The 26,849-nt window shown below is 44.5% G+C and overlaps 1 protein-coding gene across 3 annotated transcripts in view; it reads left to right on the top strand.

Moving 5' to 3' along the window:
• Positions 1-26,849, top strand: part of CACNA1E (calcium voltage-gated channel subunit alpha1 E) — a 294,179-nt gene that overhangs the window by 75,010 nt on the left and 192,320 nt on the right. For all 3 annotated transcript variants that reach the window (XM_024758847.1, XM_024758846.1, XM_024758845.1), the window contains exons 4-6: positions 16,373-16,476; positions 17,803-17,955; positions 19,116-19,297. In XM_024758847.1, coding sequence (XP_024614615.1) covers positions 16,373-16,476; positions 17,803-17,955; positions 19,116-19,297 — 439 coding nt within the window. The remainder of the gene's footprint in view (positions 1-16,372; positions 16,477-17,802; positions 17,956-19,115; positions 19,298-26,849) is intronic.

Here is a 26,849-nt window from a genome sequence, read left to right as displayed (position 1 = left end):
GAGGAAAGCCTGGTTTCACTGAGGCCACTGAGGGAGAATGTGTTGAACTGAAAAAAAAGGGAGGAGGGTGCAAGTATGAAACCTTGGGAAACACTGCTTTTCAAGGAGGGTGGAGGAGGAAGAGTGGCCAGAGGAAAAAAGGTAACTCAGAAGGAAAAGGAGGAATTTCAAAGAGAGAGCACCAAAGCCTACAGATGTAGAAAGTGCTGTAATAAGAATACCAACAAGTACATGTTGGATTTGGGGGCGCAGAGGCCATTGATGATGACCTTTAATGAGAATGACTCTCATAGAGTGGCGAGGGAAGAGGCCAGAGGGCAGTGGGCTGAGGAGGTAGAGTGGCTGTGTCGACCAGCTTCAGAAGCTGGACAGCGAAGTAAGGTGAAGAAGGGCACCTTGAGCACCCAGGGAAGAGCTGTGTCAACAGATAGAGATTCAGGGGTGGAAGAAACAGGAGAGGGGCACTCATAGCGCAGGACCCCTGAGGTTGCGGAACACAGGGCCTCAGATGAGGATTTGACGTGAGGAACGACGTCACCTCTGCCCAGTCCGTGTTGGTACTAGAAAGGTTGGATTGTTTTAAGTTAAGGATCCAATGACTATTGGAGAGTTTTTTTACGTGTGTTATATTTTAGTCATATTTTCAGATTTATCAATCAAAACATGTCTTGATATGAATGTAAAAATCCCCACCCAGGTCAGTGGCCCTCCTGGATGGGGCCATGAAGAGTGCTTTTGTGAAAGCCTGTGAGTTGTTCTCTGTGATGCTGACTTCAGATGTTGAGGAGATACTCCAAGCAACCTTGCCTTTTTTTTTTTTTATAGTTACGTTTTTCTGATTATAGAAGGAATGCATTCTCAGTAAAGAAAATTTGCAAAGTACAGATAAGCATAAAGCAAATATACGTAACCTGTAGTTCCCACCACCTAACGATGATCACGGTCCCCATTTGGGTGTATTTCCTTCCAGTCTTTTCTCTGCTCTTACACATTGCACATTGTTGAATTTATATTGTACATAAAATATTTTTCCTTTAAAATTACACTGTTTTTTCCTTTAAGACTATATGATGAATTTCCCCATATTATTAAAAGTAATATAGAAATAGCATTCTAAAGGCTGCATACTATTTCACTGAGTGCACTATACTTTGCTCAACCATTCCCCTCTTGTTATAACACTAAAGACTCCCTGTGGAAAATGGTATGGTGGTTCCTCAAAAAATTAAACACAGAATCACTAGATAACTCAGCAGTTCCACTTCTGGGTGTATACCCAAAATAATTGAAAGAAGGGACTTGAACAGGTATTTGTACGCCAGTGTCTGTAGCAGCATTATTTACAATTGCCAAAAGGTGGAAGCAGCCCAGGTGTCCGTTGACAGATGAGCGGATAAACAAAATGTGATACAGACATACCATGGAATCTCATGCGGCTTTAAAAAGAAAGAAAATCCTGATATGTGCAAAACACAGATGAATCTTGAAGACATTATGCTGAGTGAAGTAAGCCGGTCACAAAAGGACAAATACTGTGATTCCGCTTACTTGAGGTACCTGGAGTAGTCAAATTTGTAGAAACAGAAAATAGCATGGGGGTTAGCAGGGGCTGGGGGAAGGAGAGAATGGGGACTTAGTGTTTAATGAATACAGTTTCAGTTTTATGAGGTGAAAAGAGTTCTGAGGGTGGATGGTGGTGATGTTTGCACAGCAATGTAAATGTACTTAATGACACAGAAGCGTACACTTAAAAATGGTTAAGATGGTAAATTTCATATTATGTATGTTTTACCGCAATTAAAAAAAAAAACCCACTAAGGAGTCTGATACGTTTTGAAGTCAAGTTTACTGAGGTATAATTTACATATAGTGAAAGCCATCCTTTTTAGGGATACCATTCTGTGTGTTTCGACAGATGTATGTGGTCAGCTAACCACCACCACCATCAAGATATAGAATATTTCTTTCACTCTGAAAGTTCCCTCAAGCCTGTTTATTGTCCGTCCTCTCTCCCCGACCTCAGCCCCTAGCAATTACTGCTCTGTTGTGTCCTTACGGTTTTGCCTTTTCCAGAATATCATATAAATGGAATCACTTATGTCATCTTTTCACTCTTGCTTCTTACATTTAACATAGTGCTTTTGAGATTCATCCATGTTGTTGCATATGCCCAAAATGCATTCCTTTTTATTGCTGCCTCGTGTTCAGTTGTATGAGTGTATCACAATTTGTTTATTCACCATTTGAGGGACATTTGTAATGTTTCCAGTTTGGGGCAATTATGAATCTAACTGTGATAAGTAACCATTCACTGCTGGGTTGTATAGCAAGTGTATGTTTAACTCTAAGCAGCTGCCAAATTGTTTTCCAAAATGGCTGTACCGTTCTGTAGTCCCACTAGCAATACACAAGAGTTCCAGTTGCTCCACAATCTTACCAGCATTTGCTATTGTCAGGCTTTTTATTGTTTTGTTTCATGTCTATTTTAGCCTTCTAGTAGGGGTGTAGTAATAACTATTGTGGTTTTAATTAGCATTTCCCTGGTGATTAAAAATGGTGCACAGGGAGATCAGCTCGGTGCTTTGTGACCGCCTGGAGGGGTGGGATAGGGAGGGAGGGAGACGCAAGAGGGAAAAGGTATGGGAACATATGGATATGTATGACTGATTCACTTTGTTCTAAAGCAGAAACTAACACGCCATTGTAAAGCAATTATAGTCCAATAAAGACGTAAAAAAAAAAATAATGGTGCATCTTTTCATGTGCTTATTTGCCATCCACATCTCTCTTTGGTGCAGCATCTATTCACTTCTTTTGACCGTTTTTTAAATTGGGTTATTTGTTTTCTTATTATTTAGTTGTGGGTAATTTTGAAATTTTTTACTATCATAAAAAAATGCTTCCATGAACAAAATTATATGTAAAACTTTGCCCTCAATTTGGAGCTTGTACTTAAAATAATTTCCTAAAACCACCAGATCAAAGAGTGAACATCTTCAGTGTCTTTATATACACATTGTTCAAGAATTTTTCAAAGTGGTTGTACCAATTTCCTGTCTTTCTAGTGGTGGTAATTTGATAGGCAGAACAGGCTATCATGTTGTTTTAATTTGAATTTCTTTGACTACAATGCTGTGGAACTTTCTCATATAATCACTAAACATTCTTCTTATTCTTTTGTAAGTCATCTCTAGCCTTGCTGGTTTTGATGCTAGAATAGCACAGAAATTTTTCATGGCTCTATCTTCACAGAGTCAGTTATAGAGTATGTGAAGCTCAGTGCTAGGAATGGTGGTTTACAGTATTTTCATTTTTCATAAAATATTAACCAATCTCAGCCTGCTCTCTTTCATGCTCGGAGGCCATGAGTTAATTTGCATAGCTGGCAAGGTAAAAATAACTTCAGAGCTGAAAAGAAAGAGCAATGCCATCGAGTTAAATTTGGACCCTGGGTGTCAGCACTTGTACAAGGGGCAGCAGTTCCTTCGTCTAGACTCCATTATTAACGAACACACTCCATTGTTCCTTATAAATAGAGAAAGGCGCTCTTTTAAACTCCTTTCTGAGAAAATGCCCATGCTATTTAGTTCTTCAGCTGGAGGGGCAACCTCTTGATTCCTTTAACAACTCAGCATTTTATTTATTCACAATGCAAGTGCAATTAAAACCACTTACTTTGTCTGTGCTCACATACTCTATCAAATAGATTTGGGTAACAAAGCGTTCCTGGATATAAGCGCAATTCTTTTTAATCATTAAAATTGCTTGTTCTTTATTGTATTCCAAATAGGTGGTATGGAATGTGATATGACTCAGAAGTACTGGAATGTATTTTGGTTTAATGACTCTGAAAAGTAAAAAACACTTTGTTTTCTTGACAAATAGCTCTAGTTCATCTGGGTGCTCTACAGAGAGTTGATATTTTAGAACAACTTTGTGGCTGCCTCTTCATCATGCACCATAATTGTAGGTTTGTCTTCTATGCAAGTATGGGAAATTATCTGAGTATTTTTTTTTTAATACGTGTCATCCTAGAAGATGGAAAGCATATGCCTGTCATGCTAGTCAGCGTCTCAGGCATTGTAGGTAGAACTAGGAAAGTGGAACAATGGACAAATATATTTTTTTCTAACATTTATGGAGCCATGATTTGTCTCAAAGAGTCATTGATTTGAGAATGTTTTATAAACTCAAACAGATTCTTTCAGCCAGGTATTTCCCAGACATCCAAAAAAAAGGGGGGGCGGTGCTCCTTACCTCAACACACTATGAGAAAGCAGAGTTTTATTACTTAGGCTTTTCTTTTCCTTCTACTTTTAAGGATCTTTTCAGTCAACCCTCCATCCAGGGTTAACCGGCACTCATCAGCATTTGATGTCTTGAGAAGAGGTCTCTGACTCTCCCCAGGATTATGAATGTGTGTAGTTTTTCAGTCTTTCTGAAGCTGTAGAGAGACCAAAGTTTCAATATCTTAGGAATTAAGCCACTTGCTAAGGTGACATCAAGAAAAAAGCTTGTACATCCTCTAATTGATATATTGGTACCATGCCAGAGTTATGTTTCTGAGTTTTTCCTTGTTTTTCATGAATCTTACTTAGCTCTTGTCTGACCATGCCAGTTATTTCAAGTTCTTCACTTTGGTTTCTTAACCGGATGGTATTATCTGGACAGAATAGGTGAGTAGGTCATTATGAGTGACAGAAATTAAACTTGGACTAGTTTAAGCAAAGAGGGGCTTTTCAGGGTCCCGGTTTCCCAGGACCACCAAGTTGCAGAAATGTTAGGAAGAGTAGGGCCTCAGGAACTGTAGGATCAGGGTGCCATCTCCAGCAGAATTCCTTCCTTCATTCTTCTTACCTCTGTGGGATCCGCTTTATTTTTCTCTTTCACTGCAGCCAGCTTTGTTCTGTGAGAGGAAGCATGGACAGTGACAGCCTTTTATTTTATGGCTTATATTTTATTTTATAGCTGCTTCAGAACAGTTCAACCAAACTCTGGTCCTAAGTCCAAACATCCCAGGGCACTCCCTGTCTCTGAACCTGTAAACTGGCCAGCCGTGTCACATAAGAACATTGTCATTTCTGAAAAGAACTGTAGGGATAGAGTGGTGTTTTTGGAAGAAAGGCAGTACAAACCATAGGCGGCCACTCAGTATGGGCCGTGCTGGACTATAACGCTGGTGTCTGTAATCTGGTATTGGAGTTTGCTAGTGCATTCTTCTGCCGAGGCTAACATTAGGGCCTTGGCCCCCACATGGATAATTAGCTGTGTTCTGTTCCTCAGTTGGGCTCTCTCCCTGGCTAGCCGTCTCACAGAAGCTTGTTCCTGGTCCTGCAGGAGACCTGGTGAGAGAAGGTATGTGGGTGGTAGATCAACAGGAATCCCTCACCACTACTAGCAAAACAACTCAAAGAACATGTATTTATGTTAGCGAGTTCTTATAATGTGGGATTTCCCTCTCCAGCAGTTCTTCTTTGCCAACTCTCTGAAGCACAGTTTTGGTAACGTGCATATGAGCTGCAATCACAGGACACCATAAGGCTCTGCAGAGAGGCAGCTCTTTGGTTGTCCAAGAGAAGGCATTTGCCAAATATATGTGCCTTTGGGATATATTTGTAGCTATTAGCCATTATCTTTTGTAGCTACTGAAATCACTCCAAATTTGGAATCTAAATTTCTGGGTTTGAGTCTCAGTTTGACCATTTACTATCTCAGTGACCTTGGGCTAGTCAATTTCTCTTTGTGAGCCTTAATTCTCACACTTATAAAACGGGGGATAATGGTATCGCTATGGAACAGGGTTATGTAAGCTGTGAAACAATACTGAGGCAGTTTTCTCTTATCATCATAGTCATCACCTGGTCCTGAATGACAGAGTTTCTACCCATTGCCTTGGCATTTCTCTTTGCTGTGTCTGAGTGAATCATCAGGGACTTTCTGAACAAAAAAAAAAAAAAAAAGGAAAGAAAAGAAGGAAGGATGGAAGAAAGAAGGAAGGAAAGAAAGAAGGAAGGAAGGAAAGAGAAAGAAAGAAAAAGAAAGAAGAAAGGGAGGAAGGAAAAAAGAAAGGAAGGAAAGAGAGAAAGAAAGAAGGGAGGAAGGAAAGAAAGAAAGAAGGAAGGATGGATGGAAGAAAGAAAGAAGGAAAGAAAGAGAGGGAGGAAAGAAAGGAAGGGAGGGAGGAAAGAAAGAAGGAAGGAAGGAAAGAGAGAAAGAAGGAAGGAAGGGAGGGAGAAAAGAAAGAAGGAAGGAAGGAAAGAGAGAGAAAGAAGGAAGGAAAGAAAGAAAAAAAGGGAGGGAGGGAGGAAGGAAGGAAGGGAAGAAAGGGAAGAAAGAAAGAAACCAGGGACCAGTGGTAGGAACTTGACCTTTGTTTCCACTACACTGAGGTTAAGGAGCTAAAACCCCCCTTTACGTTTCCTTGTTCTTCACCTTGCATCATTTGGGAAAACTTTTCTTTTGGATTAAGTCTTCCTTTGGAGACACTGTGGGGTTCAGTTTTATGCATCCCCTAGAGGATGTTTAAATAAGAAAGCAGAAGGGAATTTTCATCAATGCTGGAGGTCCCTGAAAATTATGACTTGTGGCTGGGGGTCATCCTGGCAACCTCTTCATTTCTGCCTGAGAGAGGCTGTGTGTACTTCTCCCAGCGTGGTTGGGGACTAGTTGTGAAGAACATTGCCTTTGGTCAGACTATTGCTCAGCTTGAGGGAATCACTGTCTGAGAGGTTCCCTTATGGCAGCGGTTCTCAACCATGGGTGCCCTCAGAGGACATTTGATGATGTCTAGAGACATCCTTAGTTGTCATAACCTGGGGAGGGGGTAATGGAGGAGGGAACACTATAGGCATCTAGTGGGTAGAGACCAGGGATGCTGCTCAACATCCCACAATGCACAGCACAACTTCCTAAATATATGGTCTCAAATGTCAATACAACTTCCTCTCCTTGGTGTGACATGGTTTGATTGTTGAACTTTTTTTTTCTTTCATGTATATTATCCAACTTCATTATTAAATTGTCTTTACCCATTTTATTTTTTATTTTATTTCTTTTAACATCTTTATTGGAGTATAATTGCTTTACAATGGTATGTTAGTTTCTGCTTTATAACAAAGTGAATCAGTTATACATGTACATATGTTCCCATCTCTCTTCCCTCTTGCGTCTCCCCACCTCCCACCCTCCCTATCCCACCCCTCCCTATCCCTACCTCCATACTGTTCTCCATAGTGGCTGTATCAACTTGCATTGAACTTTCTTTTGGTGGGGAAGGAAAGAGAGGATTTTTAGGCTAAGATTTTACTGCTCATCAAAAGGCATATTTTGGGACTCCTTCATATCCACTAAGATTCTTATGAAACTTAATTAGAAACCCCATTTTAAAATCCAGAAAGTGTTGCCTTATCTTTATTAAATACAGAGCTACTTGTTCCCTCCTGGAAATAGATCTTCTCTATTGGAAAGGGGCAATTTGACCCTGCCCTCCTCCCATCTTCCTAAGAAATGTTAGGGCTTCTGGGTATGATTTATTATCTGTGCACTTATAAGAAAGTCCATACTCCACTCTTCTGACCCAAGCCAAATACCAAAACAAACAAACAAAAACAACCAACCCCCCCCAAACCAAACCAAACCAAACCAAACCAAAACAGAAACAAGTGGCTGCCTCAGGATGATTTTGAAGTTAGCGTGTGTGTATGTGATCTCTTTAACATTGCCCATTCCCCGGGACAGCAACATGCTAATGCTACTTCAGATACCATAGGGGGGAACGGGGTCCCTCCTACAATGCTGTGTCTGCAGTTCTTAGAAAATCACTAAGCCTTTCAAGGCAGACTGTTTCACTGTTCTGGTAAAACACCAAGAATGGTACTATTAAAGCAGCAATTCATGTTGGTCCATCTCATCCTCTCCTTAGAGAGAATGAGCGTATGTATTGGCTGGTTTCTACATCTGGGTTTTTCAAACTGTGGGCCAAACCCCCATTAGAGGGTCATGAAAGCAATATAGTTGGTTGCAACCAGCATTAAACAAAAGGTAGAAAGGAAGAATTGAGGAGAAAATATGAATGTATTACACATAGAAAGAGTAGGTATTATTTTATGAAGCATTATACAATTATATATGTCCATGCCCCCTGGCTTATGATGTAAAATATGTTTTCTACTATAGGCTGTGGTCAGAAAAGCTTTGAAAATCATTGCTGTTTATGCTTTTTTGTTCTAAGAACGTGGGTCAGTTGAAGCCCCAGAGCATGTTTTCCCTTACACCAAAGGCCTGAGTTCCATCCCCTGCCCATTCCTTAACCAGTCACTACTCGCGACAATGGACTTAGACTTTTGCTTAGACTAATTTGCTTAGACAATTTGCTTAGACTAATCTAGGTGCACCCTCTGGGCTGGAGAGGGGCCCAGCCTCTTTAGTTGGCATGACCAGAGGATATCTCTGTTATCTGGGAAGATTATTTCTCGTCTCTGCAGCCTCTCCACGCTCCATCCTTCCCTGGACCACTAGGTTCCAGCCACAAAAGCCCTTGTTTGAATTTTTCAAGTATGCCAATCTCCTTTCTGCCTCTGGGCCTTCTGCACGTGCCTTTTCCTGCATCTGGGATGTTCTCCCCACATTGCTTCCTCTGGCCACTCATACCTTACCTTTGAGCTCATGTGCTATTTCCACTTCCCTCATATGCCTTTCTTTCCTGACCTTCCACTTCCTATACTTGTGATCTATTTAGTGCCTGTCTTCTTCATTAAGTGCCATGAGGACAACCACCATCTCCATCTTGTTCTCCATTGTAATGCCAGCATCTCCTGCAGGGCATACACTCAATATGTATCAGTAGATTGTAGATGGGTTCCGGGCTCTGGGATGGAGCTTAGCCTGAATGGGATCAAGGGGCCCCAGCATAAGGGCTGGGGAGGAAAAGGAGGCAGCTTCCAGAGACTGGGGACTGGGCTGGGCCTGACCCCTGTTGTCTCTTTCCCAGCCTCACTGTCTTCCCTCAAGTATATTTTGGTCAAGCTGAACGTTGGAGAGGGAAGACTTGTCTCCGTGTAAACAGTTTAATATATACTGACATTTTTGGTTTTGAGTAGATGAAGTAAAGTGTTTAGAAATTGCTTCCCAGATCAAATCACACTTTCAGTAATTCATTAAAAAGAAACGGAGAGCCAAGCATAAGGTGTAATTCAGTAGATTTTTGGGAGATCATCATTATGTGCACATGTGGTTTAAATGGATGTCCAGTTACATGTACAGGTGCCTGCAGGCTCCCTCACAGCTCCGTGGACAAGTCCAGCCAATCCGTCTCAATGGGGGGACGTATTAGCACTCATTTATCCCCGAGTCAAGGGTATTTCTTGGGCACCACTGTTGCATATTGTTAGGGAAGGGGCCGTGGTAGATGGAAATGTGAAAAGCAGTTCCTGCTATCAAGGAGCTGGCTTTGAACTGAGTTATGAGGATCCAGCTAATTACCATTAATGATCAGACATTTGTTCTGAGATGCAAGAGCTGTATGCAATCAAGTGTTAAATGTTGTGCAGCCCTCTGGATGGCCAGAGAAAGGGGAGGTTGGTGTGAGCTGCAGGGGTGTAGCACCATGTGGGTAGGCTTTGAGTCACAGAGTTTGAGAGCGTGAAGGGGTCCAAGAGGGCTCTCTATCTGACCCCCTCATTTTATAGATAAGAAAACAAATATATTCTTTCTGTTTTTCCTCCACAACACCTATTATTACTTAATAGACGTTGTTGTTGTTTTTAGTTATCCTACATCCAGCTTCCTCTATGGTCCCTGATCTCCCTTTTGGGAGAATCTTTTATTGTTTGTGCTCTCGCTAGGGGTCTTGCTCTCCTTGGAAGTGGTGGAGGACTGTCCCAGTGCAGCCAGATGTGGTATAAGGGGACATGTGACTTAAGCTCAACCACATGGCTTTTTTCCACATGACTGTTAAGCTAGTGACATTCTGACATGAGTTTTCACTGGCAGATATATTCCTAAGAATATCCACAGTGGCCTAAGAATCAGATGTCCTGGATTCTCTGACCTTTGCCAAGTGTATTAGTTTCCTGTTGGCTGCTGTAACAAATTACTGCAAACTTGGTGGCTTAAAGAAAATTAATTTTCTTACAGTTCCAGAGGTCAGAAATCCTAAATCCATTTTCCTGGGCCAAAATCAAGGTGTCAGTAGGACTGTGCTCCCACCAGAGGCTTTAGGAGAGAATTCATTCCTTTGTCTTTCTGAGCTTCTAGAGCTGTATGTCCGGTGCTCTTTGACTGGTGGGCCCTTCTTCCATCTATCAGAGCCAACAGCATAGCATCTTACTTCACTCACCATATTGCCTTCTTTCTAGTCAAGTCTTCCTGTGCCTCCCTCCCATAAGGGCACTTGTGATTGCTTTCAGGGCCTACTTAGATAATCCAGAATAATTCCCCCATCTCAAAATCCTGAATCACATCTGCAAAACCTCTTTTTGCCATATTAGGTAACATTCACAGGTTCCAGGGATTAGGACCTGGGTATCTTCAGGGAGCATTATTCAGCCAACTACACGAAGATTCCTGCTTTTCTGTTTTCCCAGCCTGGTCTTCCAATATACCTTCAGTTCTGTGAGATCCTGATATCTTCTCAATATACTTTTTTGGGGGGTTGTTTGCTTAAGAAGGCTAAAATTAGTTTCTGCCGTTTTCAACCAGGAACCCTACGTGGTAAGTCAGCGCTGTGTGAAGAACTTTACAAGCAACCTCTTTTAAACAACATCAACCCTCTTAGGGAAGCACTGTCGCCATTTTACAGATAAGAAAACTATAGCTCAGAGAGACAATTGCATAAGGCCAGACAGCTCGTGTGAGTGATGGAACTGGTATTTAAAACCAGCCAGTATGACTGGAGAGCATGGGCTCAACTACTTTCTCAGAATCCTAGTTCAAGTCTCTCTTGATTGTGGACCTGTTTTCATGGACAGGCCCTGAAGTCTGGATCCTATTATTGAGGCAGGAGAGAGGTGGCATAAGAAGGGCATTCCAGGCAAGAGCGAGGCCGGAGAGTAACAGGTAAATCTAAGAGATGCAGTAGAGGAAAGATATGATGGACTTTGGTGCCTCATTGGAGATAAAATAGTAAAAGAGATGAAGGAGTCAACCTCCCAGGGAACAGTTTTAAGTGAACACAGCAACTCATTTCTGTTGGCTACCCAAGGAAATGATATCCTGACTCAACTCTGGGTTGGAATCCAACTTGAATTAGGTGCCTTCCTGCCTCCTCTGGGTCTCCTCATAACATGGGCTGGATAGATACCTAACACCTTTTGCTACTGTTAATCAGTCTTTTTGCACAGATATCCACAACTTGGCTTTCAAGTGCTAATGAGATTCTCCCTGGGGATTTATATGGTCAGAGACAAAACAGGTGATTTCTGGAGCTCAGGAGGGAATTCTAGGCCTGATGCTAACAGTCCTGGGCTTGTGCCTCTTCTCAGAAGACAACTTGAACGTTCATTTAGGGCTGGGGCAACCACTGAGAGGGAGGCTCTTTACTTGGTCATTTCTGGTCACCGCTGAAGTAGAGTTGCCAGATTTAGCTAATTAGAATACGAGATGCCTAGTTAAGTTTGAATTTCAGATAAGCAACGAATCATTTTTAGTGTAATATTTGTACAATGCTTCCGGGCACCTTCAGCCATGGGAGTGTATAGTGAAATACATGTGTGCAAAGAGACTGTTAGATCTGGATCGACAAGGAGGTTATGGCAGAACCCCAAGGTCAAAAGGAATACAGCGTTGAAGAATTCTTTGAGTGACGACTTGGGAAGAGACCTTTGGTTATAATTGCCCAGAGCATCACTCCCATCGTCTGCTGTGCTGTGCCACTGTGTGATGGTCAGGCCACACCCTCAGAATCATATCAGCCTCCATTCTCTTCTTACCTGCTGACACCTACAAGCAAAAACGATAGAGGCAGGGCTGAGCCCTGACATCCATCAGGAAACACTTTTTGAACATTCACAGCCTGCAGAACACAGTCTCTGTGCTGGTGCTGGTCAGAAGTTTGTTTGCTGTCCGATTGTCCTCTGCTTGGGGGATAAAGTAGTAATTAAGACCCCTCTCTGTGTCCAGAGCTCTCCACCAGGCTCTGTGCTCATGGTGACAAAAGGAACGCAGAACACAGCCTTCACTCCTGAAGAGCACATGCGTATGCCTCTTGGGACGGCGGAGAGCTTAGCTTTTATTAACTCAGAACTAAACTCCTCTGCAGTGGCCTCGCTCTGACCTTGTGGTGCACGTGTCCCTTCCTGTGTGTATATGTAGATACTGGGGCGGTCACCACCTGGGGTGCGAGGGGCCTCATACCCTGCTGGTTCTGAGAGTGATTGCTGTCAAGTCTGTAGGAGTTAGCAGTTTGTGGCCTTGGAATGAAGGAAGCCAAGTTCCCTGGCTCGTTTGGCGACCACACTCTGCAACCTTGGTATTTTTAGCAACTCACTGGACTAAGGAACAGTGGAGCTGCCTGGGACCGAGAAGACGCTGCCCGGCATCTTGGCAGAGAGGGAATTGATCTCACAGGAAAACTAACTTTAATGCCTGTTCTTGCCGTTTATTAGAAATTTAATTTTGTTCCGAGCTTCAGTTGCCTCCCCTATGAAGTGGAGTCGATAGTAATATCAGGATATTTTGGAGGATTTAATGAGATAACATATAAATGCTAGCAGATAGTAAGCCCTGTATTTGTCCACTGCAGTGTTTCCCATTCTCACAGCACTTTGTAAGCACCTCTGTTCTGACACTCTTCACGGTGAATTATAATCATTTCATCTCCGTGTCTGTCTCCTTCCACTAGACTGAGGGCCAGGGTCTTTTCCTCTGGTTCATTTTCCCAGAGCCTCTCGCACAGGCCTGCTCCAGACAAGGCTTGGAGCTCTGCTGAGCTGGGTACTCTTCAGTACTTGGGTTTTGCTAGGAGGCAAGTCTTTGAATTTTGAGTCTTCCTCCTTCCTCCCTCCCTCTCTAACTCTCCCACTGAGGGCTGGGCAGATCCTGTCCTGTGGGATCTGTTTGAGAGCAGGAGTCTTAGCAGTACATCAGAAGATCCTCATTAGACCCTACAGTGCTCGAGGCCAGATTTCCAGTGCACTCCTGTATGCTCACACAGGCGCGTGTTTGGGTAGCGAATTAGCTGTGCTATCGGAATCTTTTCATTGAGAAGCTCTAGGGTTTCTGCAGTATGTCTGTCCATTTGGTCTCTGCCTCAACACGTTTATTACTTTCATCAGTGCAGTTTCGAGCATTTATTGAGCACCTTTTACTTGCCAGACCCTGGGCTAGGTGTGGGGCCTGTCGAGATGAGGAGGACGGTGTCTCCAGGTGAGATGCTCTGGATCTCAGAGGGTAGACAGATGAGAACACAGAGACTTCCTTTGGGATGTGGTAAGGGCAGTGATGGCGGTGGGCACAGAATTTTATGGGAGCTCAGAATAGGGCCCTTTTCCTTAATGATCTTTTCCTCTAAGGATCCCATTGCTCCTGTTTCTGACAGGTGGATTGGGGAGCCACATTGCGATTCCTGCCCTCAAAGACGATTTGAGTACTAGCAGGTAGCCAGTGGCCAATGTGCAGCAGCCAGAGGTTCAGTTGACAGCCCTCCTGCACTGGATGAAAGAGAAGAAAATTCTGAGGGCACAGGGCCACAGGCTCACAGCCCTGCCTGAAGTGTGATGGGGCTTTGGAGGACTGGGGAGAGCTTGGTTCAGCTGAGGGTACAAACGGCCTGGACACATCTCATGGCTGGCCACACGAGGCCCCTGCACCATATTTTTGCTTCTCTGACGTTAACTTTACTTTTCTTCTCTTTCCCATGTCATCATCCCTGTTTCTCTGACATTTGCTTCTCCACCAGCTTTCACTTCTTCTTATTTCCCTTATTGCTTTCATCTCCACATTTCCTTTGCTCACTGCCCATCCTCTCATTCTCCTTTCCCTCTGCTGCTTTTTTTTTCTCTCTATACCTGCACCTTCTTGCCCTTTAATGTCGTCCTTGGCCTCCTACGTCCATGTTCCGAAATGTACCTTGTTCATCTCTGGGCTGGGGAGGAGATTTTCATTTTCAATGGCCCTTCTTATGATATGAAAGAGCATCTCACATGTATCTGGGTATCCTAGGAAACAGAACTCTGGTTTCTGAACGGGGCAGATTCTATCCACTGTGTTTGTAAGACAGCGAACCAGAGGGAAAGCAGCTTCCGTGCATGCCCCTCCGAAGACTGAGTACAGTCTCCTTCCCTTGTTAGTGGAATCAGGAGAGCAATGACACCATTTTCCTGGGGTTCTGCTTCTCTACCACTATACCTATCCTTGAAGCTTCTCTTTCTCTCTCTCTTTTTTCCTTTGTTTTTTTTTTTCTATTGCTGTTCTGTTTTTCACTCCTATTTTCCATGTTTCTCCTCGTTCTCTCTTCTCTTCAGTTTTTTCCTACTTACTAGAAATTACATCACTCCCCTCCCTAATGTTACTCTTTGGTCTTGGAAGATAGAGTCAAAAGCAGTGTCTCCTGAATTCCCTCCTTTTAAGATGAGAGGATGGAAGTTTGGGTTGGGAGAGACAGGGAAAACCTAGCTCCTGAGATGCTTTATGAGACTAAACTTTCTTTCTGATTTTGAGATTGGATCCATATAGAATTATAGAATCTTAAAGTTGAAAGAAATCTCTATTGGTCATTTAAATAACCTTCAACCCAGTGTTGGAACCCTCTTACCTTCGTAAAAGAGAGTTCTTCTGTCTGTCCTTGAATACTTCGAATGTCGGGAAGTCACTACCACATAAAACAGCCCACTTGGCTGTTGGCCAGCACTGCTGCTTGTATCAAAGTTACTGCTCGTGATTATAATCTGGGTCTGCGTAATTTATCTCTGTTGATCCTGTATCTGCTTTCTAGAGATAATAGAGCATAAACGTTTTGTTCACGTATTAAAGGGACTTCAAGGTATCTTGAATGTCAAATGTCAGAGAAACAGCATTGATGACATGGGAAAAAGAAGGAAAGTAAAGCTAATGTCAAAGAGAGAAGCAAAAATATGGTGCAGGGGCCTCGCGTGGCCAGCCACGAGATGTGTCCAGGCCCTTTTTACCCTCAGCTGAACCAGCTTCTCCCCAGTCCTCCAAAGCCCCTTAAAATAATTAAATGAAATAAATCATTCTTGCCACCCTTTGACCATGTAGAAAACTCAGTTTTCTGAATGAGTCATTCTCCAATAGTTCCACATAGCTGAAATTGTCCCGGAAGTTGTAAGGAAGAAAAAGCAGTACCCTACAGAAAGAAGACTAAAATTAGACAAAGTTGTAAAGGCAATATTATTAACATTTGTGTTAGATATAATGTCTGTTTTGCACGTTATAGTTTACAGAACACTCATAACATTCAACTCCGTGTCGTTTTATTTTTGTAACTAGGCCATGGTACTCCCCCAGTTTGTAGGTGAGGGTAGTGTGGCTCATAGAGGTTGACTGGCCTCAAGGCACCCAGTCCACAAGTACATGAGTCAGAACTGAAACCCAGTCCTTCTGACTGTTAGTCTTCTGCTGTACCTGTCATAAATACTTAAGTGTCTTTGTCTCTCCAAAGTACCTGCAGTGTCATGGGATTATATGAAATAAGTTGTCTCCTCAAGACAAGGTACTTGGTGTACACCATCTAATAGGATTGTTATGGATTTTTGTTGTGTGTGTGTGTGTGTGTCCCTGGATATGGCTGTGGAAGTAGAAAAGTGGAAAGAAAGAAACCAAATCCAGGTCACACAGTGATTTGGGGGCGATTATAAAAATACTGCATGGGGACCAGTGACGTTATTCCCTAAGTATAAGCATCAGAGTGATTGATTTTGTTTGGTAAAAATTCTAAACGTCAAGGTAAAGAAGAGTGAGTTACTCCTTTACTGCAGTTAACCCAGAGAAATTTCCTGAAGGCGATAGGAGACAGGGGAATCTAAGAAAATTTTAAAATAAAATATATGAGGCCCTTGGTAGGTTGGAAGGAGGGGAAGGAAATGGGCAAGGGGCAGAGAGGAGGGTAGGGGACACGGTTTCGGGACAGGGATGAGACAGATGCTGGGGACCTTGTGTTTTACTAATGATTTGGAGCTAGGATTCCATTGCGATGATCAGTTTTCCTCCTTTTCAAAGTGAAATCCAGATGCGGCTAAATTTAATTCCACTCGGAATCACTGGTGATTCACCCAAGCTCAGGTGCGCCCACACGCAGGTGGCATCAGCTCTGTGTGCTTTCCAGGCCGATGATCCTTCTTTAACCCAGCTTCCCCCGTGGAACAGCGGGAGGAAGGCAGACTGTGGTAACCGTGACCTTCTGTGTCTCCATCTGCAGCATCCTGGCCACTGCGGGAACCCACTTCAACACACACGTGGACCTGAGGACGCTCCGGGCTGTGCGTGTCCTAAGGCCCCTGAAGCTCGTGTCGGGGATACCTAGTGAGCACCTTTCTTCTTTCTCCTCTGCTGATAGCTTTACTGATGTGTCCTCAACCAGATCCAGGGTCGAAGAGAATTAGGGATAAACAAGAAATCATTTCTCCTGAGAGGAAGCCCCTGCAGTAGAGGACCTGCAGCAATCTGGCATCATCTTCCACTTTAAAATTTAGCAGATTTTTTTCATATTTAAAAGATAATGAAAGATCTTTGGAAAAAATTGGGAAAGTAAAGGAAATAATAGAAAATGAAGAGCACCCATTATCCTATCACTCAGAAATAACTTTTGTTAACATTTTAGCATATTTTTTCATTCATTTTTTTCCTGTGCCTTTTAATGTGATTGGGATCATGCTGTAATTTTGGTATTGGATCCTGTCATAAGCATTTGATTTTCCTGACGTTAAAAATTCTTCAGGGCTTCCCTGGTGGCGCAGTGGTTGAGAGTCCGCCTGCCGATGCAGGGGACGCGGGTTCGTGCCCCGGTTCGGGAAGATCCCACATGCCGCGGAGCGGCTGGGCCCGTGAGCCATGGCCGCTGAGCCTGCGCGTCCGGAGCCTGTGCTCCGCAACGAGAGAGGCCACGACAGTGAGAGGCCCGCATACCGCCAAAAAAAAAAAAAAAAAAAATCTTCAGAAATATGATTTTTAAACCTGTATTATATAGTCTGTCTTATACGGTCCCTGACTTGGGTAGTCATTTCTGTGTTGCTATTCATTTAGGTTATTTCCGGTTTTCTTTTTCTAACTAGAAATAGTGCTGCAACAAACATCTTTTTACTTAAATATTATTCAAATCTCTGATTATTTTCTTAGGCTAGAATCCTAAAAGGACAATTTCTGGGTCAAAGGATATGGTGTTTCATGAACAGTGGTTGTACTAATTCTGCTTCCCCAACAGTGGGTGGGAGAGCTGTGTCTGAGACTGAGTTGTGGGGAAGATGAACTTTTTCCTTGTTCTTACAGACTTATAGCCTAGCAGGGCTGGGCCTAATTCCCTTTAGGAAAGAAGCGTATTCTAATAAGTTTCATCTATAGGAGGAATCCAGAAGACAGCATGGGTGCAGTGAATAAGGGAAGGGTGATAGGCATGTAAATGATCAGTGAATGGTGAGGAAGAAGTAGGGATTGATCCCTAGGGGAGGGGGTGATGGCCGTCTTTGGCTTGACTTATCCTGGTTATCCCTTCGTGAATTGCTTTATCATTTCAGGATCAATGGTTCTTTTCCCTCAGAGACTTACCCCTCTTCTCGCACTAAGAAGTCAGCCTGCCGTATCGGGTGGTGCTAAGCGAGGGCTCCATTTATCGTTCTCTTGCTTTCCCTGTAGGCCTGCAGATTGTGCTGAAGTCCATCATGAAGGCCATGGTGCCTCTTCTGCAGATTGGCCTTCTGCTCTTCTTTGCCATCCTGATGTTTGCGATCATCGGCTTGGAGTTCTACAGTGGGAAGTTGCACCGAGCTTGCTTCATGAACAATTCAGGTAGGGTCACTATTTTCTGACGTCTGCTGCCTCCTTCCTGTCTCCTCTGGTCATCGGGGTAATTTCAGGGCATTTGGAGGCTGGTTGGAAAAGTATGTCCTATCCCAACCCTAGAATTAGAACCAGAGACTTCCTAGTCAGCAGCTGTATGAGGCACAGCCAGCCTAAAGATCCCCATTGTGCATTGATATCGCAAAGCGAATAACCTCTTAGGTTTATAGTTTATTTCAATAGAAAGTCTCAGCTGCCCCATCCCTTGGTAGGAGGCTATCAGAACACATGTCAAAAACCTTCTGCCTGAAGAATTACCCTTTGTATGTGGCCTCTTTGGCCCACAGCCAGAGAGACCAGGAGTCCGGAGTCAGATCTGGGGCCCCTCCAGATCCTGGGGACATTTTCCATCCATGCTCGAGCTCATGACCTTCCCCCTCTCTGCTGTGACCCACACATAGTGTGGAAGAACTGAGGGAGTTCTGAGCATGACTTGGCAGGGGTGCTTGGGAGATTAGCAGCGTACACAGATCTGGCATTCTTGTCTCCCTGTATCTTCTTTGTTCTTTTCAAGTTCAGTAGAGTGCTTTAGGAGGAAAGGGGGCAGGGGAGAGGTTGAAGGAGCCCAATTAGGTACCATGTTTTTATGAAAAGAATCTTCAAAGGACACCTTTCACGTTGGATTTTTATTTTTGTCTTATTTAAGATGAGGAATTTAGGCCATAAAAACAAGCAGTTAAGATCCACGGAAGGGACTGTAGTTTATAATTGTTCCCAAGGAACCCAGAAAGAACTAAGAGTCTATCCTGGAGTCTGAAGTTAGAAAATCAGTAAGATTCTGCCTTCAGCTCAGACCTTTCTGGGTGACCCAGTCCTGTAAATTCCCGTGGGACTCAGGAGAAGGTAGAAGATGTGACTTGAGGAAAGAGGGGGTGGGGGGGCATGTGGAGGAGGCTTCATTTTCACAGGAGGTTGGGAAACATTGGGTTGAACACATGGTATGTGAGCTGTGAGGTGCAGAGATGCCAGAGAAGGGTAGGAGCTGGAGACAAAGAAGGACAAACCTTTCTGTGGGAAATAGAATTGCATGCTTGTGGCCTCCTGGGATCATTTCCAGCTCATGCTAAGCATCATGTGGTTTATCCCCCAACCTCCAAATGTGTCTGCAGGTATTCTAGAAGGATTTGACCCCCCTCACCCGTGTGGTGTGCAGGGCTGCCCAGCTGGTTATGAATGCCGGGACTGGATCGGCCCCAATGATGGGATCACCCAGTTTGATAACATCCTTTTTGCTGTGCTGACTGTCTTCCAGTGCATCACCATGGAAGGGTGGACCACTGTGCTGTACAATGTGAGTAGAGCTGGCGAGGGGCCGGAGCAGGTGTGCGTGTGTGTGCGTGTGTGTGCGCGTGTGCGTGCGTGTGTGTGTAGACTCAATCATGGTTGCCCTCCCACGGGCTACCTTTTCCTTTCCTTCTAACCTGATTCTGTCTACATAAATAATGGGTGGAACATGGGGTAGCTTACAAAAAGCCCCCTTTAGAAGGACTTCGGGACATAATCTATACTTAGCAGTGTATTTGCCTCTGTTTTTTGGCCTCTCGCTAAGTACACAGCTTCTTAATATAGTTAGGAAATTACATGCCATATTTGATGGGTGAACTGCTAGTTAGATCAACTCAGCCGTTTTGTTCTGCTACTGGTTCGACATGGTGGTGGGATTCGGTGAGGGGCACCAAGAGGTATAGATTTGTTGGTTGCTGTCTTCAAAGAGCTTACCACTGGTCTGGGAAGGTATTCCGGTAGTTCCCACCCCTGGCCGCACACTAGAATCAACTGGGAGGGAGCTTTAAAAATTTCCATCGCCTGGGCTCTACTCCAGACAAGTTAAGTAGGAATAGCTAGGGGTAAAGACCTGTCATTGATTTTCTTTGTAAAGCTTCCTAGCTGATTCTAATATGTAGCTTCCCTCAAGAACCATTGCGTTACATGCACATAAGTAACACGCTTAATTGTAAGACTCACTAGGGATGCTTGTTGAAAATTCTGATTCACAGGCCCTTGGAGATTTTGGTTTCATGTGGTTTTGAATAGTCGGTGAGCTGAGCTACATTTTTTACACGTGCCCCTGGTGATTCATGTGATCAGGCATGTTGGGAAAGTTCTGAGTTGGTGTACAAGACAGGGCTATCTAACTGTTTGTGTGGGATGTTAGAGTGACCACTGAAGTGTCTTCCACCTCCCAGAGTCTGATCTCAACAAGTTATGAAAGGCATGGTGCAGAGTCTAAGTTCTAAAATGAAAGGGTGGGGAGGTGTGTGCTTTGATGCATAGGAGGCCTAGGGGGGGCAAAGCAATTTGGGCAAATTGTCTTTGTAAACAGGTGCTCATAAAGGTCTGTACCCTCCTATGCATACAGCCAGCCCACCCCAAGGCAGATCCGTTTGGAGCAATCATCCATCTTACTTGCCCTCCCACAGTCTACCTTTACCTTTGCTTCTAACCTGATTCCATCTGTATAAATAATGGGTGGAACATGGGGTGGCTTACAAAAAGCCCCCTTTAGAAGGACTTCTGGACATAATCTATACCGGAAGGAAAGGAAATGCTGTCTCAGGAGAGACTCAACCAGATTGTCATGGAGGAAGAGCCAGGGTCTGCATAAAGCCCGTACAAGTAGGTACCTAGTAAATGTCCATCACTAACCTGGACCCATTCCCAAGCTCCCAGGCAGGTAGAGCTTTGCAGAAAACAGCCACAGGCTATTATGCCGAAGCTCTACAGGGCAGTGAAGAAGTCCCAAGGACCAGCATATGCCCAGAAAGCCCATGGGGGTTATGTGTGACTTAGAAAACCCTTGAGGACACTCTGGGATTCTCACCAGTTGTGGGGTGGCAGGAAGGAGGCCAGGGAGGTGAGGTTGATGAGTCCAGTTGCTCCTCGTTTGAGATGTGAAGGTTGTCTTGAAGCCTTGTCACTCAGATTAACCAGGCACCTCTGGAAATGACAGCACTGGCCCCACAGCGGCTGGTGTCATTTGCGGGGCTTAGGGAGGGATGAATTTCAATTATATGTGTAGACTCACCTAAGTGATGTGATAAATGCACTGAAAGCCTGAAGGGAGAAGTGTTGCATTTGAAGATAAAGGCGAGATCTGTTGGTCCTCTCTGGAGCCAAGGCTCAGAAGGTACTGAGATAAACAGGAATCACTCATCACTTACATTAGTTCCTTCGTTCATTCATTCATTCTTTCAACATATATTAGTGAGCATCTGTGATGTGTCAAGCAGTGTGCTAGGCACTGGGGAAACAGAGGGAGAAAAAAGTGCCACGATCCCTGCTCTCCTGGTGCTCTCTTCAAATTCCAGTCTCCCTCAGGTTATCTGTCCAACATAGGTATGGAGGTCACCCAGAGACAGTGAACGCAGGTGTGCTCTACCGAGGAAGCAGGGAGAAGAGGTCAAGCTGCAGATTCTCTGAAACCTTGGATTGCATGGGCTCCCAGGGCCACAGACTCACAGTACCTCTGACAATGACATCAGTCATTGAACTTCAGTTTACTGAAGGCCTCCTGCTACCCCTGTGGCTGGATCCAGACTTGAGGGAACTCAATGAGCTGTTGGGCTGATTTCCAAAAAGTGGCTGCTTATGGGGCAGAATGAACTCATGCCCACTTTGAAATGACATCACTTTCCAAAGCATTGGATCTAGGGGGAGGGCATGGAGCCAAGAGTCCACAGGCAGAGGTGATGGTCGTAGTTAGATGGGTAACTACCCCTTAATTCAGGAGAAGGTGGATGAAAAAGGCAATTTTCAGCCAGTGGAACAAGGACAAAGTCTGGCTGCTTAGGAAGAGAAGGAGCCATCAAAATCTGGGCTTCCTTTGAGCAGGAAACTGGGGTGGAAAGCATGCCCCAGGCAGAGCTCTCTTGCAGGAGCTGGATGCACATCCTGGAGTTAGGGTTCTCTGCTACTAGAGGAAGGTTCAGAGCTGTGGACTCTTCAGTCTGGTGGGTGTAGGGCTTGCAATCTATGGTGGAGTCACATCATACAAGCTTTTGTTAAAGAAACCAAAATTCAACAGAGTGAATTTCAAAGATGTTATTGACTTTATTCAACCATTTATGAATTGGGCAGCATCCCATCTAGCCGCTGGAAAGGAGCTCTGAGGAGCTGTACAAAAAAAGAAAGACTTTTATAGGCAGAAGGCGCTGGACCAGGAAGTTAGTGAAAAGTGGATTAGTTGTGGCAAGGTCACTTTCCTTTGGGGCGTGGCAGGGTTTTTATCAGGAATATGCTGGTGCAGATGACTCACCTGATCACTAGTGCTGAACAGGTGATTCCTGATTGACTGGTTTAAGAGCCCATTTGTGGGAGAGGCTGACACTGAAATGAAGTTCTGGATTGGTGACATGGGGCTTAGCATAACCTGTTGTCTTGTTTTAAACACTTTTAATTTACCCAAATTCAACCATTTAGCTTGGACAGGAAAGAGGATCCAGGATGGGGAAAATAACAATTTAAATAGTACAGACTGGGCTTCCCTGGTGGTGCGGTGGTAAAGACCCCGCCTGCCAATGCAGGGGACAGGGGTTCGAGCTCTGGTCCAGGAAGATTCCACATGCCACGGAGCAACTAAGCCCGTGTGCCACAACTACTGAGCCTGTGTGCCACAACTACTGAGCCCATGTGCTGCAACTACTGAAGCCCACGCACCTAGAGCTCATGCTCTACAACAAGAGAAGCCACTGCAATGAGAAACCTGCACACCTCAACGAAGAGTAGCCCCCGCTCACCGCAACTAGAGCAAGCCTGCACGCAGCAACAAAGACCCAACACAGCCAAAAATAAATTAATTAAAAAAATTTTTTAAAAAATAAACAGTACAGACCAATTCACCTACCACCACTCTCCCACTTATGCCCATTGAAAGTATGAGATTAGAGATGCCTAGGATCTTGGTTGAAAACGTGCGGATTCTGAAAGCCCATGTCAACGATACCTGAGTATTTATTTTTCTTCTCTTAATTTTAACTTAAGATTTTTTAATGAGAGAACTTTACATATATATTAGAACTGGTTACACACCACTGAATTAACTATGAACAGCTAGTCACCTGAGTACTTTAAATAGATGTATGTATATATGTATGTTTCCACATAGAGAAAAATTACCCACTGTGCCTTTTATTATTACCACTGCTAATAAGACGCAGATATAACTGCTGATTTCCCTTTGTACCACTGTTCCTGGAAGGCCCAATTCACGCAGCCACTGTATTTCTTCACAAAGACCACAAAGTAAAGGGAGTCCCTATTTCCCCGTCCAATGCCTCTTCTATTCAGTGGTTACAACAAATCCGTAAGATTTATTGGCGCCAGTTATAACCACACCATTAGGAGAACCTTCAGGTTTACACTGTACGCAGAAGCTCTCTCAAACATGTGGACTCAGTGTAACCTTTTTCTATGTAACTTAAGTGCTTCCCTGGTGTTTGCATCCCTTTTCTGCCGCACAGACCCTTCCTAAATGCCTCCTGTGACCTTGTATGGCTCTGCCATTGATTACCGTTGACTTCATTTGCATGTAGCTTTTCTCATGAGCATGCATGATTGTAAGGGTGGGGGAGAGTTCCCATTGTCAGGGCAACGTGGAGTCCTGCGTGCTGCGCTCAATTTAGTCTCTCCCAAAATTTCAACTTGGCTTGGTCACACTCCAACTGTATTCCTGGCTTCCCTCCCTCTTGTGGTAGAAAGATGCAAAGCAGTCTACGGTTCTGCTGGCTGCTTCTTCCTGTTTTGACTGTCTCTCCCAAGGTCTCCTCCATTTGCAGGCTCTCCCCTCTTCTTATGAGTTTAATTCCTTTCATTTCTTCTAATCTGGATAGGTGTTGCTTCTCCAGGACAGCACCTTCTCCCTCAGTGCTGTTCACTCCACAGATGTTACCGTGGCTCCATTATTAACTTCTAACCTTCTTCACCTGGGTGAGATGTGGCTCTCGGATCTGGCTTTCTCCCGATTCTGGGCTGAGTCTGATTTCCCTGTCGTCATTCTGGTTTTATGTTCTCTGCTGTTCGTGGTACCAGGAATATAATATACAGATTGTGGGGGTTCCCATTCTCTGTCTGCAGTTCCTCCAATCTGTGCTCTTCAAGTCCAGTCGTTTTGATCTGTATTTCATCTGTATTTTTCATCAAGCTAGTTCTCTTCTCACCTGGTGTTGATAACTCATGCAGATGCGGACGTTTCTTGGAGGCGTGCTGTTTTTCGGCTTCGCAGGTGCGCCAGCTGTATCTGTTATGACTGCCTCGGTGCTCTGTGCTGCTGTGGGGAAAATTTTTATACTGTTTCCTGGCTTTTGGAAAGAAGAGGCAACCTGTGGTCTGATGCTTTCTGAGAGTCTTCCTCACTCTTGGAAGTCCTTTGGTCTGTGACAGAGCCCGTGACGCTCCTTAAGTTGCCTTCTCCCAGCTACACATAGTTAATATGAGCTAAATGGTTAACAGAGAATTCACTTTTTGCCTCGTTGCTGAAAAAATAATTGTATGTATACAACATGTAATTGTTGTATGTTGAAAAAATAATGCCATATCCGAGGGTTGGTGGAAAACTGCCGTCTCCAGCTTCCTGAAGTTTCTCTGATTTTATAGTATCTGCAGAGAACGTGTTCGGTGCTGAGTTCCACGTGACCTAGGGAATGTTGTTTGCTCATCTCTGCTTTAGTTTTCATCACCACCTCCTCCACATGCTCTGGGAACAGAACATACTCAGAGCTCATTTGACAGATAGGGGCCAGGAACCTACCATCATCTTACGGTGTCAGAGTGATAAGGTGTACCAGCTGACCTAGGATAAGGTGTCTAGTTGGTAAAATTTGTAGACTCCTTTAACCGATCACTCATGCTCTGGAATAGGCTGTTTTTTTCCCCACATCCCTGTCTGTGCGAGCCTGTTCCTGTGTCCTTGCAGTTGTCTGGGTCCCTGTAATACAGATGACACCTGGAATCTGATACCCAGTGTCTGTTCACCTGTGACTTGTCTAATACACAAAGGGATTAATAAGTGGATACCGGAAGTTAGTCTGCCCCTTTCCCGTGAAGGCTGAGAGGTGAAGTAGATGGGGAGGAAGATAAAAAATTGAGTTTGGACATGAATGAAAAATTTGCGATGCTTATTTGATATGGTGGTGTAAGGAGAGAGTTGGGTAAATGAATTCAGGGTAGAAGCCTAGGCTGGAGATAATAAATTTGGGAGTTTTCTGTGTATAGAATGGTATTTAAAGTCTGAAGACTGGATAAACCATCAAGGAAGGAAATATCTAACTATAGAGAAGAGGTTCCAGAACTAAGTTCCAGTGTTAAGATGTGGGTGAGTTAAGGAGTTAGCAAGAAGACTGAGAAGGAGCCGTAGTGGGGCAGGGTGTCCTATAGGCCAAGGGAAGAGAGTGCTTCAGGAAGAAGTAGCAGTGATCAGCTGAATCAAATGCTGCCTAGAGATGGGTCAAGGGAGATAAGGGCTAAGAATTAATCATCAGAGGCCAGGAGGGGAAAGTGGGAGGGGCGAAAACCTGATTGGAGAAGGTTTAAGAGAGGTTTGGAGACAGCCATACAGACCGTTGTGTTGAGTTTTGTTGAAAGAGAAGCAGAGAGAGTGGGGCAGGTAGAAGAAATACCATTTGCTTTTTGGTGAGAATGAGTCATTCAAGGTAAGAACCATTGCTGCTGGAGAGAGAGGACAGTTGGTGGAGCAGCCTTCTAAAGCAGGTGAGAGGGGGTGGGCTCCTAGCCCATCAGAGCACAGGTTGGAGGGCTAGGCTTGGAGCCCAGCTTCATGGTTCATCCATAGTCCTAGGAGGGAGGCTGCAGAGGCTGGGATGGGGGGTAGACGTGGTGACGGAAGCATGTAGAAATTCCCCTATTGCTTCTATTGTCTCGATGAAATAGAAAGTCAGGTCATGAGCCGAAGGTGGGAGGAGGGAAATGCTGGAAGTTTGAGCGAGGGACTAAGTGCAGTGGGGATCTGATCGCCGGGCAGCATTCAGGACCCACTCGGGGTTAATGGTGCTGGGGTGAAAGTGAGACCAGTGAATGTGTTGTGTTTTCCTGTAGTCACATTTGGCCCCTGAGGGTCAGGCAAGGAAGTAGGTGGAGAGTTGGCTTTCACCAGAGTAGTTGTAACTGGTGAGCACAATAAAATGAGAATCAGGAGAGGTGGAATTTGAGCTGGGTAGGGAAGAAAGAGGTGGGGAGGCGGGGGGAGACTGTGAAAAGGGAGTAAATGGATTATAGGCCTTTTTTCAAATGTTACTCTGGAATCTCCTGGACAGATTCAGTCTATGGAGTGAGTTTGAGAAACCTGTCTCATTGCATAGAAGACGTAGGCAGTGAGCTTTAAAACCAGCTGTTCTGATTTCTAATTCGGCGCTTGAACTGCCCCCAGTAGAGGGAGAGTGAGTGAGTGAGGGGTGTATGGCCCCGTGAGCAGAGTAAGCTGTGACAGAAGGTGTGGCACACCTCCTGGGCCCTCCCAGACTTCACTCCTGGGCACCTCGCCCTGCGTCAGCCCAATTCAGAGCATTGACTGGGGAAACTTTGGGGGACTGAAACCTACCAGGCCCGCCCACCTTCCTCACTAGCATTGTACTCTGTAATCCCGTTTTCCTCCTCAGAGTGTCTTTTTCTTTTTTTTTTTTTTTTGTTTGCGGTACGCGGGCCTCTCACTGCTGTGGCCCCTCCCATTGTGGAGCACAGGCTCTGGACGTGCAGGCTCAGCGGCCATGGCTCACGGGCCCAGCCACTCCGCGGCACGTGGGATCTTCCCTGACCGGGGTATGAACCCGCGTCCCCTGCATCGGCAGGCGGACTCTCAACCACTGCGCCACCAGGGAAGCCCCAGAGTGTCT

The sequence above is a fragment of the Neophocaena asiaeorientalis genome, unplaced genomic scaffold (assembly GCF_003031525.2).
Source record: "Neophocaena asiaeorientalis asiaeorientalis breed wild unplaced genomic scaffold, Neophocaena_asiaeorientalis_V1.1 scaffold270, whole genome shotgun sequence".
In the NCBI taxonomy this organism is placed as follows: Eukaryota; Metazoa; Chordata; class Mammalia; order Artiodactyla; family Phocoenidae; genus Neophocaena; species Neophocaena asiaeorientalis.
Note: the sequence above shows the minus strand (reverse complement) of the source record. Positions and strands in the feature narration are given on the sequence as shown.